The sequence below is a fragment of the Cydia pomonella genome, chromosome 11 (assembly GCF_033807575.1).
Source record: "Cydia pomonella isolate Wapato2018A chromosome 11, ilCydPomo1, whole genome shotgun sequence".
In the NCBI taxonomy this organism is placed as follows: Eukaryota; Metazoa; Arthropoda; class Insecta; order Lepidoptera; family Tortricidae; genus Cydia; species Cydia pomonella.
The window spans coordinates 8,183,290-8,201,857 of NC_084713.1; the positions used below are offsets into that span (position 1 = coordinate 8,183,290).

The 18,568-nt window shown below is 36.7% G+C and overlaps 1 protein-coding gene and 1 long non-coding RNA gene across 3 annotated transcripts in view; one reads left to right on the forward strand and one right to left on the reverse strand.

The window, feature by feature from the left end:
* Positions 1-293: 293 nt before the first annotated feature.
* Positions 294-18,568, reverse strand: part of LOC133522764 (lysine-specific histone demethylase 1A) — a 441,475-nt gene continuing 423,200 nt past the window's right edge. For both annotated transcript variants that reach the window (XM_061858206.1, XM_061858207.1), the window contains 6 exons: positions 13,513-13,665; positions 8,679-8,791; positions 7,573-7,696; positions 2,738-2,921; positions 2,148-2,278; positions 294-1,812 (listed from right to left, as the gene is read on the reverse strand). In XM_061858206.1, the coding sequence (XP_061714190.1) occupies positions 1,658-1,812; positions 2,148-2,278; positions 2,738-2,921; positions 7,573-7,696; positions 8,679-8,791; positions 13,513-13,665 (860 nt within the window). In that variant the 3' untranslated portion in view covers positions 294-1,657. The remainder of the gene's footprint in view (positions 1,813-2,147; positions 2,279-2,737; positions 2,922-7,572; positions 7,697-8,678; positions 8,792-13,512; positions 13,666-18,568) is intronic.
* LOC133522785 (uncharacterized) lies at positions 11,072-11,747 on the forward strand. Its single transcript, XR_009800125.1, has 2 exons — positions 11,072-11,177; positions 11,296-11,747. It is a non-coding gene; the product is annotated as an uncharacterized LOC133522785 (long non-coding RNA).

Consider the following 18,568-nt stretch of genomic DNA (forward strand, 5'->3'; position numbering starts at 1 on the left):
AAATAGTTAAATACACATTTGGAACTATATATATTGAATAGGTACGTCGATACAAACAAATCATTTTCCCAAAATTTCGTAGAATTACGCTCCTCCTAAGAATACCCTACCCATATCAAGGAGTCGCCCACATTCCTTCGTTTTTGTCGAGTTCGTATAAACGTTACAGGTGCATCTCTAAAGGGCAGGTGTGTTTGTTTAAGATCATCTAAATTGTCCAATTAACATTGACTGAGCCGTCTCCGATCCCTTGGACGATTTGAAAGTGAGAACTTTTGATATTGAAACTACAATTATTTTAAAGTTTTTTTATTGATGAAAATACACACAATGACACGACATATGAAAAATGAAAAACACTTATTTAATATTTAAAACTACTTAATGTTTAGTTAATTCCACGGGCAGTGCGGTTGTCATAATGTATTAACGTCAGTTTTAAGCACCGGTATTATAGTGGCGGATAAGCTTACGTCAAAGAAATAAAATTAAATATGTTAAAAGACAATATTAACCATTTTACGAATATCATATCTGTTTTAACATAAATGATAAATCAACATAACACTAACGGGATTACTATCGGATTAATTTGGTCTGCTATCAGCAAAAACAACATTAGCAGATTAAAAAACGAATAATTAGTTTAAGTAATAGATTGGCATTACTTTGTGATTGGGTATTATAAACGCATTTACCCGTAGTTGAATAATTTTGGTCAATGTGTTAAGTGCTTCAATTGTGAAAACGGTTGTCAATTACATTCTTCTGATCAGCCGTTGGCGTTCCAACTACTCCGCCGTTCCAATGTGTAGAAAATATGGAATGAATGATTGTACGATTAATTAGCAATTGGTGTTTTATTAAGGCATACTGGGGAGACTATTATTACATTTCATTATTTTAGTATCTAGTTGCCAATCTTATTATAAATTTTCTTATTGAATTAAAAATGCTATATTACAGAAAAGTTGCACGTTGCACTACAGTACACAGTTTGGCTGCATTTTGTCATCGCTGTATTAATTAAATATATTTTAATATCTATCTGCTAGAGATTACATTACAACTGAATATGTTGTTAATACACGGCAGCACTGAACTAAATAAATAAAAATGCATTACTACAAAGTTCATGAGAACAATAATTATAATCCAAGCCATTATGGCCCAAATGGCATTTTAAGGAATAAGTCATTTCTAATACTACTAAAACGTATACCTACTTATCTAATGTTGTTCGAGTACCAGAAGTACATATTTATGTGAACCTTAAGTTGAGACAATACAAATTAAATACGATGGTTCTTAACAGAGCAAAACATACCTACTTTTGTTAGCTTTACAACAAAACAAAATTAAACTAAATTTACTGTCTAAAACTAAAACAATGCTCTAGCTAGTCTTGAATTTTCTATGAATGACAACTAGTTCGAAACGTTGCTATTTATTAGTTTGTAGTGAAATATAAAACGTTATCATTTGCAACAAAATAGCTTTATCCCCGCACCAGTTGTCATTTGATATTATGAAACTCACGATGTTTTTTTTTTCAGGATTTCTTTGCTGCGACGGTATCACCAGCTACGTTTGCGTTGGTGACTGATGGTTGTAGCAGAAGAACCGCTCCGCGCGCCATGGCTTCAGTTCTGGCGCATCAGGAGTGGTTGGCGGCGGCAGTGGCAGCAGCTACGCTCGCGTTGGTTATGGGCGGTTGCGGTAGCAGTAGGTCGGCTAGACGGCCCGCCTCGCGCAGCCCGGACAGAAACGCGCCGTGCACCGTAGCCGGATAGTTGCGCATTGTGTGTTCACCTGGATAACGACAGGAATTCAAAAATACACGTACCAGAAAGGCTAACATGTTACCGTTTGACTGAAAAATGAATTTAGTTCATGCCGGCAACAAACGGTAAAACGCACACAAATTGTAACCGGAGATAAAATCGACTTTTGGTTTGCTCAATAACAAGCTGTACTAAAAACGGAATAAGTAATTAATATGGTTGTTTCTCGATTCTCATGATTTCCTTGCTATGTTTATGACACACAATAAATACCTGGCGTACCTACTTGGGAGACAGAGACGGTAAGTCGATAATTAACCATAATATGTTCACAGAGTTTCATAAATTGCAAGCAAAACGTACCAGCAAAGAAGAGCCTATTCTCCCCCGGAGAAGCCCCGGGCACCGGCGCAGCGAGCAAATCATAGTCTGTTCCCGATGAACCGACCGCCACAAAGCTGTACGAGCCCCGCGCGTACGGGTCCGCCCGCCATCTGAAACACACGAGGGCTTTGAACGTAATGAACCAAAACAAAGACAGGGCTTTTTGACTTTAATTAACACCCGTTCAAACGAGCGTTCAATTCTGGCTCCAGTTTAGTGACCGAACCATTAACGGCCTTGAATAATTGTCAAAGATAACAGAACTCGTTTTGTAATGAATAGAACAGTATAAAGCAACACGCACCATTTAGGATTTGAATTAAGTAATTTTATGTTAAATTAGGCGCTATAACATAAATATTAAATATTGTACAAATTTAATATTCGACACTCACGTACAGACATCACACAACCCTAACCGTTGAAGTTATTTGAATAATGAGAAATTCTTCAAATGATGTTGAGCTCCGCTAAGAAAGGATTTTTTTACTTCAACCCCTATGGTAATTAAAAAGAGGTTAAAAGTTTGTGACGACCTCAACACGAACGGCTAGTTTTACTATACCTACCTGGTGACCACACATTCCTTGGGCTGCGGCACGGCCGCGTGGCCGAAGATGCTCTTGAGCACGGCGATGCAGCGGCCGACGATGACGTCATCCGTCACGTTCTCCATCACGGCCGCTGCCTCGCCCGCCACCAGCGCCAGCAGCACCGGCGCACTGTACAGGTTCCAGAAGAGGAACAGCTCGCCTGCAACCGAGGAGTAAAATAGGTAAGGCTTCTCTGAGAGAAAAAATATTGTTCGAATTAAAAACCTGATATCTAAAAGACGGGAATAGCAAACTCTATTAATTTTTACATTTTTTTTCTAGGCGATAGTTAATTTCATAGTATAGGAAATACAAAACGGTTTTACTTAATCGTGAAATTAATATTCTTTACTCGGAATAACAGAGTTGTACAAATTCTATAAAACTTTCCTTGGGTTTATAAATGGTGTACTATCTCCAGTACGTAAAGATTAGTAGATAATACAAATGGGATATATATTAAAGTCGGTGGCTACAAATGAGTATTAATAATTAAAAGTCAATTCTAATTTCTAACAAATCCCTTTCTTATTCTTATGAGTTTTATTCTTATTTCCGTAAATAGTAAAATAGCTTTATAAATATTAGTGTATAAGTGTACTAATAACAAGGTTTGTAAACGCACCGGCCGCCCCTCCCCCCGCACGCGTACCCAAGTATCTATCCTTGACTCGTCCATTTTGCTTGTAACCTCATCGGCGAAACGACGAAAAATTGTGATTGTGCCAAAAAATTAGTGTGTGGTGCTGTGGTGTGTCGTTCGTCGTTAGTTGACATGGACTTATTAACGGCGGACTTACTAAAGTCGTGGGGTTTCTTCCAGTATAATTTCTGTATTTTTTGCTAAGTATTTTGTGTGTTTGTTTTTTAGGGTTTTTTATCTTTTAAAATATAATCAGCCGATCGGACAACAATATAGATATAGTTAGCAATATAGAATTATGGTTCAGTTTGGAGTGAGGCAAAACATGCAAATGCTGCCTGCGTTCGGCAACGGAATGACACCTTTACCTGCAACTTCCCATAAAAATATATTTGTGCGATCAGCTGATTATATTTACTTTTAATGTAAGTATTTAAAAATAAAATGTAAAGTTTCAAAGGAGCTTACGCTATCTGAAATGCAAACACAACTTGAAAAAAAAAATTATGCACTGAGGGGCAGATGCCTTTGTTAAATACGTAAAAATAAATAGTACTGTATTCAAACGTTACCGTAGATTTGTCTGAATTTGCCAAGGTTTGCTTCAATTAATTATATATTCTAGATGAAGAACTGTCATTTAACTTGAAATCCAGTTACTTAATTACTAAATATTTGATATTTTATTTAAATTTTAATTGCCTGTTTTATTTTTACAGTTACTAGTTACATATTGCATTCACGTTGTTACATTCATACAGTCCTTACTTAGATTTAATTTATCATTTCCTATTATTCGAAGAGTAGCTGTCAAAATATAAACAATTCGCTCCTTGTACCCTGTAAAACTGCATACTGAAGAGCTATGCAAGTGTCACTTCACTAGCTCAATATTACAGTTCTAGGTTTCACTTTTGACGATTTGAAATTTGAACGTTGTCATGTCACTATGACTAAGTCTAATTTTAACTACGTTGAACATATAACAAAGAAACCTGTAAAATTGGGCCAGCGATATGTAAGTAACCATAATTGCAATTTACAGAAGCACTCGTACCTGATCCTGATCCAAACAATCCAAGCGCGATTGGAGCGTGCCACGCAAATTTAGATCACGTAAGAAGTGATCGTTCCTTACGGGATCTAAATATGTGTGGTGTGTATCGATAGCGTTTGTACCGCTTGGACCAGGCTCAGGTGCGGACGCATCTGTACATTGCAATTATGGTTACTTGACATTAAATTGCAGCTTACTAAATCCCATGAATTATTCTATAGATTTGTAATTTCTAGTAAAAATATTACTGAAAAAAAAAGACTGCTGCTTTATTGTTTCCAAGCAAACTATTGTGAATTTTAGTCATGGGATTAGTAAAACCAAGAAACAAAACACTAGATAAAACTTCTCGGCTTAATAAATTCCATGACTTTTTTTATATTAAAAACATCTTATTGTAACTTAGTGCAAATCGCCTTTTTGGTGGCGATGATGCCTTTATCAGGCGTAGTCTAAATATCCTTTTTTGATAGATGTCAAAAAGTGACAAGTAACCTTTGCAAAAACTAGGTTTCACAAAAAAAAGTAAAAATTCATTTTCAGTGCCAATTTTACCATAACATTAACTTTTTATGGACAAATAGGTTCAATTTTGATAAAAAAAACGTAAAAAAATTTTTTTTACCAAATTTACTTAAACTCATTTAGTATTTTTTTTCCTTCTTTTGGCCTCAGAAGTGTATGGTTAAAATCATTCGAGTTTCTCGTGTTACACCGTGTGTATATAATAAGTTTATGGGCAATTTCGGAGCTACCCGACATTCTGTAATCAGATAATTAAAATGGAAATGTTAGAGTAATAATAAAAATAATAGTAAAATCATTGGCAGCTCCAAATGGTTTTGAAGATTCTTAAAGTACATTAATTATATTTCATTATATTCTAAATTATAATCTTTACAACCTAATGTAGGTAAAGTAAATTCATGAGAAATTTAAAAATCTAATCCCCGTCGTTATCTCGGATTTCAACCTACTGGAACTGGTTTTTGTACCGACAATTCCTGATTCAAGTAAACATACATATAAAATCCTACTTGAGGTTCAAAAATTGACATAATGGTTTCCTGGAACATAAATAAATATTGATAAAAACATTAAGCCTCATTCCTGGGAAATAATTATAATTATTAAAAACGCGAGGGGGGATATTCGCGTTGTAAGGTTGGTCCCAATTAGTGCTCGAAGCCTCCTCCAAATTTCGTAATTTACAGGTACATTTTGTTAACTAAAGAACTGTAGTCAGCCATCCAATATACAAACAGTACCCCTAGTGTAAATTTGATCGACATCATAACGTGACGAACGCGTTTGCGTTAAGTCTCATTTTGTATAGGATTTTGAGTTTCCAAAACGTCCCGCTTGGCGCGCTCTTTCTAAATCCAATACAAAATGAGACTAAACGCAAACGCGTACGTCACGTTTCGAAATCGAATTTATTTACACTAGGGGTACAGATCAGTGTACCATCTCTGCGCTACCTCAGTTTGCCCGGCACATGTTAATAATTACTTTACATTAACTTCATTACGTGTTACGTTACTTTTTACCGTCAAAACAAAATGTTCTTAAAGATCTACCGTAGACGAAGGCGAGCAAGGTTGATGGGATAATTGGGATAAAACAATTATGTAAAACAGCACAGTTGTACAATTGTGGCTGGAGCTGACGTTAAAAGGATCGTTGCGGACGCTATTTTCTCACATAATTCTTGAGACGACACGAGCGATAACAATTTATCAGATATCCAACCTCCTTAAACAGAGTCCGAAAATGTTAAATTGGCTACTATTTAAAAAAAGCCCGTTTACATTGTTCGGGCATTCCCAGCCAAGGCGCAGGGGGGTTTAATGAAGTTAGCAGAGCACACAACAAAGACGGTAAGGACGTGAACTAAACCAGAACGTAAAAAAAGCTTGTCTTGATTCTTGAGGTGATTTATCGTCATTCGCCCTCCGGGTTCCCGCAGGTAGCGTTAATTATTCAGCTTTTAATTCTTTATCACGGCCCCTTCTGTATCAAAGTTTTACACTATTTACACGGTATAATGATTTACGAGAGAGTGAGTGTGTACTAGTAGGATATAGAAGGGTTAATTTGCGGAGATTCCTCAGGCGCTGCATTAATATTGATGAGTCGGCTGTTTGTCGCGAACATGCACTTCGGAGAGCTGCTGCAGTTCGGAGGATCACGGTGAGTGCGCGTTGAATAAATGCCGATGCATGTGCATCTCGTTTATCTGCTACAATAATCTAAGCCTAGAAGCGTTTCAATATATTTTATTCATTGATAATAACATGCGTAAATTAATATACATACTGAAGTCTTTGGCTAGGTCGATAACAGTGTAAGAAAATAAGGTTTTGGGCAAAAAATCATTTCTGCTAGAAGATTTTATCGCTGACTGTACTTTTCTTTCCACGGGCAACTAATACTCATCGAGATAATTCTAACAATCTCAAACACAATTAGTTTGCGTTGTTTTATCATAGAGTTCCCACGGCCATCATCAGATCAGCTCCATGTCATTATAATATTGCATTGTCATCCGATTTACATAATTATTTATGCAAATTTTAGCTAAGTAAATCGGAAAGTGGGTCAATTTAAGCTTCCAAGATGACCCACACTAATTAACATACAAGTAACTGGTGACCGAAGAGGAAAGTTTTAAGGTCACGAGGGCCTATTTTAGATTTAAGCTAGTTGTAGTAGCACCACTGTACATTCTGGCCCCGAATGTCCAATTCCCCGTACGTCCAGTCTCCGTATGTATATATCCATTATGTATACTGTTATTGTAAATCAAATTTGTTTACACTAACATACATACATAGGTACTCTCAGGGCAAGTTAAATGAAAGCCTGTAAAAGTACAAGGTCCAATGCATATGTAACACTAATGTTAATGATTAAGTAGGTAGGTACTGGTAACTATTGTATTGTACACATTTGTTGTATTGTATGAATATGTAACATCCTCTTCAAGCTTTTAACATTACTCACAGCGCATAATCTCACCTTGGACCTTTAAGTACTACTGAGAGACACTGTATATGATTTGATATTACAATCAGTTTGTAAAGTTCAAAAAAGCTACTATGCTCCTACCTCTGCTCGCTGTCGTAGTGCCAACATGGCCAAAGAGATTGGCGCTGGGATCCCAAAATGTTCTTTCGAAGCATAGCACTACTTTGTTCAGGTTTCCATAGCCCAGACGCTTGATAGCAGCCACCTAGTTAAAAAGGTCAAATGTGATATAAAATAGAAGTATCAAAAATTAATGGTCTTTAAGAGGCTGTCAACACCCAATGTCCTTGAAATTGATGTTACTTAAACAGTTTTTTAAGAAAGACTATTTGTTTTAGTCAAGTAAGAAAAATATATGTTCATATTAATTATATTTCAAAGACCGTGGTCGTACTCGATACACGATTGAACGAAATCGGCTCGATAGAAAATAATTGCAAAGATTGGTCTTAAAATCACAATTAAACGATTTTATGTCTTTATTGTTTTGACTTATTGGTCTGCAATTAAAATCACAATTTCAAAACATTTATATCTAAACCTTGGTCGAGTTAAATATTACACTAATAATCCACTTTTTTTTATTACATATTTTTCTTATTATTCCCTTGCCCAGGCCCAGTAACATGCGACAGTGCTATCTCATTTACTCCGATACAAATAGACAGTGTGCGCGCTTTAGGTATTGACAGCCTCTTAAGAAACTTTTGATCCTAAATAGGAATGGAATCGATTTTGCAGATTTTGTAGCTGACTGCACATTTTAATTTATTCAAAATCTGTAAACATAACTCATAAAAAAAAATTTCGTGTATGTGATGCATTTCGTTCCCATATTTTGAAATTGTTTCGGTGTATTTTTTCACATACCAAAACATATCGACATCCAAACAAACATATATATCGTTGTTAATTATACAATTTATAAACTAAAAAGTTTCTCACCCACTTATAAATAGTTATTTTACAAGGGAAGTTGTTGTTTAACCGCTCGTGCTAGTATAAGTTAGGTTTATAAACTAATCTAAGTACATAATTTAATTTTAAAGAAATTTGTGAGAACATTATAGGTACTCCATGCTCGGTGTGCAGAAAATATATGCCAAAGCAAAGATACTCGTAGCAACCGCTACTCAACAAAAGCCACAATTAAGGCACTTAAATAAATAAAAAACAAACAGTCTCACCTTCCAATCCGGTAATGGAGGATCAAAATTAACGAAGTTTTGTTGGTTTTGCCCGCTGTTCGCCACAGCTACTTTCAAGACTCCGAGAGGCAAAGTGCAAAGAACCACATCACCTGGAAAAAAACTCAAGTGAATTTCCTTTCCCATTATCGATTCCACGATTTTCCTCATAAAATAAGGTTCCTCGGTTGTAACCAGAGGCGTCTGGCTCAATTTCAAACGCTTTCCATCTTTATGGAGATTTATAAAAAAATTTGGCTCAACCTTATTTGAATGCATTCAGCAATTGAGGCGTTACGTTAACTTTTTACTAAATTTTAAAACAAATGTTGCATCACGCACAAAAACGGCCTCCTAGTTGGTATGAAGTAAGGGCATTTATTTGTGACTTTTCCACAGATATTTATTCATTCTCGATCATTTATATGTATTTAAGTATTTATCTATATATATTTATAATCAGGCCTCGGAGTTTTTTTAGCACGGTAAGACTAAGGAGAGCTATGGAGTCTTTGTTAACATTAAAATTAAGTTCATACTCATACTCATCCTCATTAATTTAGTTCATAAAATAAATAATAGCTATAAAAAATACACCACCATCTTCATTGACGAGTAACAAATAATATGAAGGTAAACAACCCCATAGAATTAACAATCAATATCCATAGAACACGTAGCTATAGGAATGAGTTCTTCAAAATCTTCACATGGTACGTGTACGTTGTTTATTTCATCAGTCCAGTTGTAAAATGTGTAAATAATTGAGACTTTTTCCATGTTCTCTGGAGTGAAACATGTTCTATGTTGGTCAAAAATCCACTTATGACACGAAAAAGATCTTTCCACATCGACTGAAGTTAAAGTAGCATGTTTTAGAACTTCCTCAAATTGTTGTGAGCTTGCCATCGTTCGTATTTCATTAATATCTGGGTTCCTTTGGAGAACTTTTACAAATTTATCTCTAATCGTGTCAGGGCCGAAACATGTAAAAAATTGTGTAATGTCGTCTATTACTTGAATACACATATACATATACATACACATATACATATTATTACTTTTTTATAATATAACATTTAATTAAATATATGTAAACAGAATTAATTACATATAAGTAGTCTAAGTATTTATAAAACGATTCGGACGAACTTAATTAATGAGGATGAGTATGAGTATGAATTTAATTTTAATGTTAACAAAGACTCCATAGCTCTCCTTAGTCTTACCGTGCTAAAAATACTCCGAGGCCTGTTTATAATATATAATCGTCATCTAGCACCCACAACACAAGGTACTACGTCAATTTTTATAAGATTGTACATTAATATAAACAAAAAAGACGATCACCATCACTCGTGACTCAATAAGTCCTACTTATTGCTAATCGCTTCGTCCAATTACCACAGTGCTAAACCAGAAGAAATAGGATTTCAGTAGACCTGTACGTTCACGGACTTTAATTGTTGATCCATCTACGATTCAAGCTTATTTAGTTGACAATACTAACGGTATGAAATGTCCAATGTAAAGTAAACCCCAAATGGCTCAACAATTAATGGCTGTACATGTTAACGAAATACGACTCATAGTTCATAAGTACATAAAAACTACGAGATAAAAACGCTTAAAGCGACTCCTTTTCTATTAACTTGTGTAATAAAGTCATTACCAACAAACTACTAATAACTATTGTTCACAAGCGTGACATTTTTGTTTTAAAATATGTTTCATGGGTAATTTGATATTAACCCCCTTATTCATAAACGTCTACTAAAGTTGCCAAGCCGCTAATAATCGTTTGTCCCTTTCCCGACGTATTGGTATGATGGAAAGGGACAAACGATTATTAGCGGCTTGTTAACTTTAGTAGACGTTTATGGGGATAAATACTTAAGGCGTATATAAGGGGATAAATAGTTAAGATTTTAAACCGTCCCATAGAAGGCCATAGGGGGATAGTTTTTAGTAATTTATTTTAAGATTAGTTATTTATTTATTTTTGATTCAGGTATGGAATTTTATAGTTAATTTAATTAATTTTGTTAATTATTATTTCCGTTTTCAATAAAGTTTATCCCATCTAGGGATAAGTCACAGAAAACTAAGGTTTCCACAAACAAAGAGCTCTTAATTGAGTATGTGAGAGCGCGTGTTTGCAGGCCAGATCGGGGCTTTCACGGTGATTACTCTGCAGCCTGCAGCGGCGCTTGTTCAAAGGTTGCCGTGATTTTATTACACTGTCAAAATGTATGATGGAGCAGTGTGTCAACATTCCGTACCCTTGGTAAGAGATAGGACTGACTTCACCTATTAGGCCTGGAACGATCTCCCTCTCCCAATACGACGGCAGGCATAGAGCAAATTTTCCTTTAAACGCCAATTATGAAATAGGTACTTTTCGGACGTACACCAACATTGTTAGTAAATTGGACGCTTTTAAATGGGAATAAATTTCAAATATACCAATATATACTTCAAATAATTATACATATTTAGGTAGATAAATAATAATAATAATTCAGCCTATATACGTCCCACTGCTGGGCACAGGCCTCCTCTCATGTGCGAGAGGGCTCGGGCTATAGTCCCCACGATGCGGATTGATTGGATTTAGGTAGATACTGACTTTTATCTCTCTGTACTGATTTTCTTTTCCGCCAACTAAATTTCGATTTTCGCGTTTCCCGTTAGGCCCCCTTTGTAAACAAACCGCCTTGATGCATCAATGTCATATTTTATTATCTGTGAAAACTTGTCAAAAAACAGTTTAAGGCACGGTATGTATAAGTTACTCTATAGATTAGGAAAGGTACTAGTGCTGCACTCTGGCCGCAGACCATTGCAGTAATACTCCCTATTGATGAACTTCGATTGTTGCGATTTTAGCCTTGACGTGTGTTGTGAGTGTTAGAATGTTGTTTTTGCTCCGTGGAGATTTCTGCCTTGTTGAGTTTTTGTTTTTTGTTAACATTTGTTCCAGTGAGACTTAAAGGAGTAATCTGGTCTAGGAATACTCTTTTGTAGAACAACGCAACCTTATTGTGTTTAGGTTCGTTAGAATTGTCTCTTCTTCTTCTTCTTGTTAGGGGCTATGTATGTCCATCCCTGATCTATTGTGATCGCCACCTACTACAACTGTCGATCCAAGCCTGCAACTTCAAATAGCTGCAGGATCTTTTTGATCTCGAGAGACCTTAACTCCTCCGGGCGTAACATGTGTCTGCCCAGGGTTGAGTCACAAGTGCGCATTAGGCAAAGGCACTCTGCGAGGATGTGCAAGGGCGTCTCCTCTGCCTCCATACAGAGTCTGCACCGCCCGTAAAATTGTCTCGATGTTAGTTGACCGTTGAAAACCAAGTGCAGTCGGTGACAAAAGTTGTATTTGTTTTGTCAAAAACCTTTTTTATCAATGATGTTGACCAATATAAAGAAACTTATTAGAAAAAGGTTTGCGAGACCTAAAATGTGTACTTGAAAGTGACATAAATGACATTAACAGTTTTGACAGTGACGTGTCTATCTGTCGTAGTTTTTTTGGTCTTGAATTACGGTTTCGAGTATAGTATTAATGAAGAACACTAAGAAAATAAAGAAATCCAATAAATTGAATAATACATAAACCGAACAACGCCTTGTAGAGTAATATCTAGAACTCGTAATTATTGAAATCCTCTTCATGCATAAATAATTCCTATCGTCGCCTTTGAACTCCATGAAATCGCTCACTTAATTCTCTTCAACCACACGTGCTAGGCAAAAATAGCGCGCACCGCCTCCTAAACGTCTAACTGGCTTTCACAATAGACTCCGCCCGTATGCAAATGTGGCGGACATAGACTGCCTCATAAAGACTCCGCATTGCAAAGCGTTAAAGAGAGATTGTGATCACAAAACATAGACGCTTTTTTACTTTTGAGTTTTTACGATGTGAACTGCACAACACAGTGTTATCTTACACTATTTTTCTGCTGGCAAATATTTGTTTCAATGTTGAGGGAAACCTTAGCCGTTCCAGCTCTACCTACAGAGTACAGGAGTTACTTACGTCTTAGGAGTAAATTTAAAGTACAAAAACCTCTACAAACGGAAATGATCTTTAACAATAAAATAACTTCTAAGAGTGATTTACCTACATACAGGTACTAAATGTGGATGAAACTGGGCCGTTGATCTTTCATACTAATGATTGGTGACCGGGGGGCGTCTTATATGCTGTGTTTAATAGGTAAGTAATCAGTGCCGGCGGAAGAGCCTCCGGCGAGGGAGTGGGGTCGATCGGGCCCGCCGGGTCAACACAGGCCCGACCGTATTTTTGCGCGTCGTCAAAGTGAAATTAACGCGTTAGAATTGCAAATCATTCCGCGACAAAGAAATGACAAGGAGCCGACGGCGCTGTGGATTTTTCTTATAACGCGCATTATCGTGACAACGTGCTCTTGCTTTGTTCTTTACTTCAATATTAAGGGCACCGGAGTTCGGTTTTTTGCCCGCAAATGTAAACATAATAACACGGCGGCGCCGGAAGGTAAAGTCGATATCACGTTGCTTTTCATTAACTGTTCACTTCCACCGACCCAATATTGGATACACGAGAACTAAATTAAGTAAAAAGTATAAACACCGCAACTTCGAACCGACACCGTAATGAAAAACAGTCCCTACACCAAAAAGTCGAATTCAATAAGGTTTTTCAAGCGTGCGCTTTATGAGATCGGGAGTTCATAAACAGATTTATTACTGGCTTAGATTAGACACTTTATACTGATAGAGTTGGATTGGATTTCGTATTTGACCGCAGAAAGTTTTTAACGAGTTTTGCAACTAGCTTTACCCTTGAACACTTGCGGTTGGCTCTGGTTGCGGGGGTTGACCGCCTTGACGGTGACCCCGGGGCCGCCGTACTGGATGTCGGTGACTGCGGTGCCCAGTCTGATGTCCAGGCCTTCGGAGAGAGCCACCGGGACACAGGAGTAACCGTTGCGAACTGAAACAAAACACAATCACAGCGTTATGCGACTTTTCAATAAATAATTATTTTCACAGTGTTTAGTCGGGCGCACAGATACACATACCTACACATTATATGCATGAGATGCACTCCTTTCAGCCAATAAAACAGTTAAATAGTTTTGTGAGACAAGCCATCGCAATACGCCTATTTTTTTGTATCTTCATTATAAAAAAATGTGTTGGCGGCCTAGCGGTAAGAGCGTGCGACTTGCAATCATGAGGTAGCGAGTTCAAACCCCGGCTCGTACCAATGAGTTTTTTGGAATTATTTACTAGTCGCTTTTCGGTGAAGGAAAACATCGTAAGGAAACCGAACTAATCCCAATAAGGACTAGTTTACCCTCTGGGTATTGGAAGGTCAGATCGCTTTCGTAAAATCTAGTGCCTACGCCAATTCTTGGGATTAGTTGCCAAGCGAACCCCAGGCTCCCATGAGCCGTGGCGAAATGCCGGGACAACGCGAGGAAGATGATGATGATTTTTGAAAAAAAATTGACAGATTTCAGATAAAGTAAAGTATAAATAAGCGCTATTCTTTCCCTGAACCCCAGACTTCGTCCATAAACTGTTCTAGGTAAAGTAATTGATAAGAGTGCATACAAACTGGGCCCGCAACGCAGCTCTCAATTAAGTGGATAGCGGGGACGTAGTTCTATTGTGCTTTAATAACTATAAGTGGATTTCTTACTCCAATTAAATTGGTGCGGACTGAGATGAAAGAAGATTTTGAAGATGAGATTTTGTGAGTATTTCACCAATCAAACGCTTTCAGGTTTATGACATTTAAAGATATTTGGATACATTTACTCTCTAATAAATTGTATTTCTATTTGAAACTTATTTAGCTAAAAATTAAACCCATATAATCATCAAATACTTAAACTCAAGTATCAGATTCACTTAAGTGTTCTATTCGAGTTAATTAACTACAAGAGGCAGACTCGTAAGCTTTATTTCGAGGTCGAGAGTCAAATCGAATCTGATAATTGAGTTTATATAATATTATAAAACGACGTACACTTAGGAGCAAAGCTGTCCCAATAGTAGTATCTTAGTACAATGTGGAGAAGTTGATGTCGATCAAGGGGAGGGGCACATGGTTAATACATAACAGTACTCCTTAAAATTCTCTAAAAATCGGCCTAACATATGATGCACTTGGCATTTACGGTTATTTTGTAATTTCGAATCAAAAGTTAAAAAAAACTCATTTTTATTTTTTTCAATATTTCTAGTTCCTCCTATGCAAACTTTAAATTGGGAACCATACATAATTAAGAAATTTAGCCTCTCTAAAATGAGGTATCAACTGTTTAAATCGTGAACATACTTTTCTAGTTATGGCAGAATAACAGTCATCTTTAACATTGAACTAACAGACACGTTCTATGGCTGTTTTTAATGGTACACTTTTGCACCGAACCATAAGTCGCCTAAAAGTAACTTAAAAAATATGCCCATTAAAACAATTACATGATGATTTTATAGTGGCAGAATTTCTTAATTATATATGGTTCCCTATTTGGAGTTTCCATAGGAGGAAATAAAAATATTGGAAAAAATAAAAATGTGTTTATTTCAACTTTTCGATTCGAAATTACAAAATATCCGTAAATGCCAAGTACATCATATGTTAGGCGGATTTGTAGAAAATTTCAAGGAGTACTGTTATGTATTAATCATGTGCCCCTCCCCTTCATCGACATCCACTTCTGGACATTCTACTAATATGCTACTATTGGAACAGTTTTGCTCCTAAGTGTATATAGGCTTAACCAATTCTAGGTGATTACCTGCTGGGCACAGGCCTCCTCTCATGCGCGAGAGGGCTTGGGCTATAGTCCCCACGCTAGCCCAATGCGAATTGGGGACTTCACATAAGTACACCTTTGAATTTTTTCGCAGATATGTATGCAGGTTTCGTCACGACGTTTTCCTTCACCGAAAAGCTAGTGGTAAATATCAAATGATATTTCGTACATAAGTTCCGAAAAACTCGTTGGTACGATCCAGAATTTGAACCAGCGACCTGCGGATTGAAAGTCGGACGTCATATCCACTCGGCTACCATCGCTGTACAAATTGTGTTAGTATAAAACACAAATGTCAAAATGGCAGACAAGGATTATAATGTCATTTAAACTAAAAGACAAGATAAAGAAGGGCCTAGGCTTAGAAGGTAGTTTTTAGGGATTTTTTAGTTAGGTTTAGTTTTAGTTGTCTTATCATAATTTTATATATAATATATTGTTATAAAGAAGGGCGTTCCTGGGCCATATAACGAAAAATTGTAGACGCAATAAAAAAAGAAATTCGTCCATTTTTTATGATATAGGAGGCAAAAGAGCAGACGAATCATGTGATGGTAAGCAATTACCGTCGCCCATAGACACGCACAGCACCAAAGGGTTGTAAGAGCGTTGCCGGCGTTTTCCTTTCTTATCATTGTTACCATTTTCAATATATTTCATATGAAGGTAACATAAGGACGAGCGAAAGGAAAAAAATATGTGAATTTTGTTTTTTTTTTCTCATCAGCTATTAATGCTACCAAAATAGTATGGACTTGTATGGTATAAACTAAGATTCGAAATTTAGTAATTGGCATTTTTGGATAACTTCTTTAATTGTTATAAACACTTTGGGTCACTTACACCATCCCACGAACCCAGGGTTAACCGGTTAAACCTGGAGTTGCCATGGTCACCAGTACAATTTGACACTGGGTTAACAGTGTAAGTGGTGAACCACGGGCAAATGGCGCTTAAAGAAGTTATCTAAGTCACAAAACCATCCAAAGCTTTCTAAATTAGATCTGTAGCCTAAATCTCCAAGCCAAGTTATCCCACCCCAGCTAAGCCTCCAGACAAGTTATTCGACCATAATTTGAGGACTATATTACGTAAAGAAACAAAGTAACGCAGTAATGTAACGTTACTGTCACAGCCGTAACGAACTCAGACCCTCTTAATTTAACTATATCTAGAGCTAATCCCGTTATATTGTTACAATAGGTTGCTTAGTTAGTCTGCATACACAATATAAATAAAAACAGTATTTTGCATTTGGTCAAAATCACAGTTACACTTAGGATAGGTAGGCACCTACTTAAGCTAGCCTCCACCTGCGACTTTGTCCCTGTGACTTTGTTTGTTTATATGATTAAATAGAAACAGTTTATTTGTAGCAAAAATATACAGATAAAAAGAGGAACAAAAACAAACTTACACATAGCATCACAACGCATAACATTACATTACATGACACACGAAATGGTCTCAAATCAGCATTAGACTATCAATACCAATTTTTGAAACTCATTTCCTAGCAGAGCTTCGCAATATTCGAAGAATATAAATGTTTCAAATTGAAAGGTACTTCAACGGTAGCTGTACGTTGTCTGTCAGTATTCATACTATAACAGAACTGTTGCTTATTTTTGGATAACAGAGTCTTTTTTTAATGTATACACAAATCCGTTTTTATCTTCTTCATTTTAGATACACTAGGATTATCTTAAATCAATGGACACATCAGTCCAGTACCAGTTCGTTGCATGCCCTATGCAGTCTATTGATTACACCTGGAGTTGTGTGGTTCGAATTTACAAATACATTTGCATGTGAAAGTTACCAAGTTACCACACTGTCTAAGAGCTAGTACCGCACCTCAGGGATGTATACGGGTGTTTTATCGCGGCACAGTTTCGGGTGTTTGCGCTTGCAGCCAGTTGTGGCGACAAGTCGCCGTCGTTAAATGGTACATTGTTGGGGCGCGTCCGTTAGGGACAGACAATAGAAATATGCTGGGGAAAGCTTTTGTGGACTACTACATATTAGCTACATTTTGTGATGCATGCGTCCTGGTAAGGGCATTTATTTGTGTGATGAGCACAGATATTTGTTCCTGAGTCATGGCTGTTTTCTATTTATTTAAGTATGTGTATCCACAACTCTGAGTAACCACAACACAAGCCTTCTTGGCTTACCGTGGGACAAATCTCAAGAAAATTATTAAGTCGGTTCGTTTTCCAGGCGAAGCAAGTAATCTTAGAAAACCTTTAAATGCAGAATTACTGACTTTTAAAAATAACATAAAAGTCTTCTTTCAGCAAAATATCTTATCTACGATATCTAAGGTACTTTCCCTTAATGTTGCGTAGTCTTGGGATCCCTGTATATGTTTAGAGAATAATGCGCGGGTACCCTAGTTTGAGACCTCTGAATTCACTGGTACCGTTGAAAGTCTTCTTGTGTAGGGATTTAATTTTAAATTTAAATATACCAGATAGTGAAAAAACAGGAACGCTACATTCTCGTTTGATTTCTCCAGAGATTCAACAAAAGTAAAACGAAATCAATTTTTACCGACAAAAGCTTTGAAACAAGCGAGACTATATTCAAAGGACTTCTAAATTATTTTAATTGACCCTTGTATTACCAGACAATGTTTTACCCTTAGGTATATCAATTCGCACTAATTCTTTTGAGAAGTTTAAAACCACCATCGCTATGCCACATATAGCTTATGGATTTACTACGGAGCAGTAGATCAAATGTTACTCGTATGAGTATGAGATATAGATCGTGTCATTCACGAAGACGCGTGCCTTGACTCGTAAAGTCACGTTATTAAAGGTTAAATTTGACGAATCTGTGCGTCATCGTGGCTGAAACGAACTGTAGCCCTCTTACTAATGCAGTGCAATCAAAGAACTCCATCCACTGTCGAACTATTTAGATAGCAAGAATTAAGCTCGTTCACGGTCGTTAGTAGCATTCGATTCGGTCCAATCCGTTTGGTTAATTAAGGCATATACTCCTGTCTGTTACTGTGATCATGGCAACTACTTAACTTCGCTAGCTCGCTACTGATGG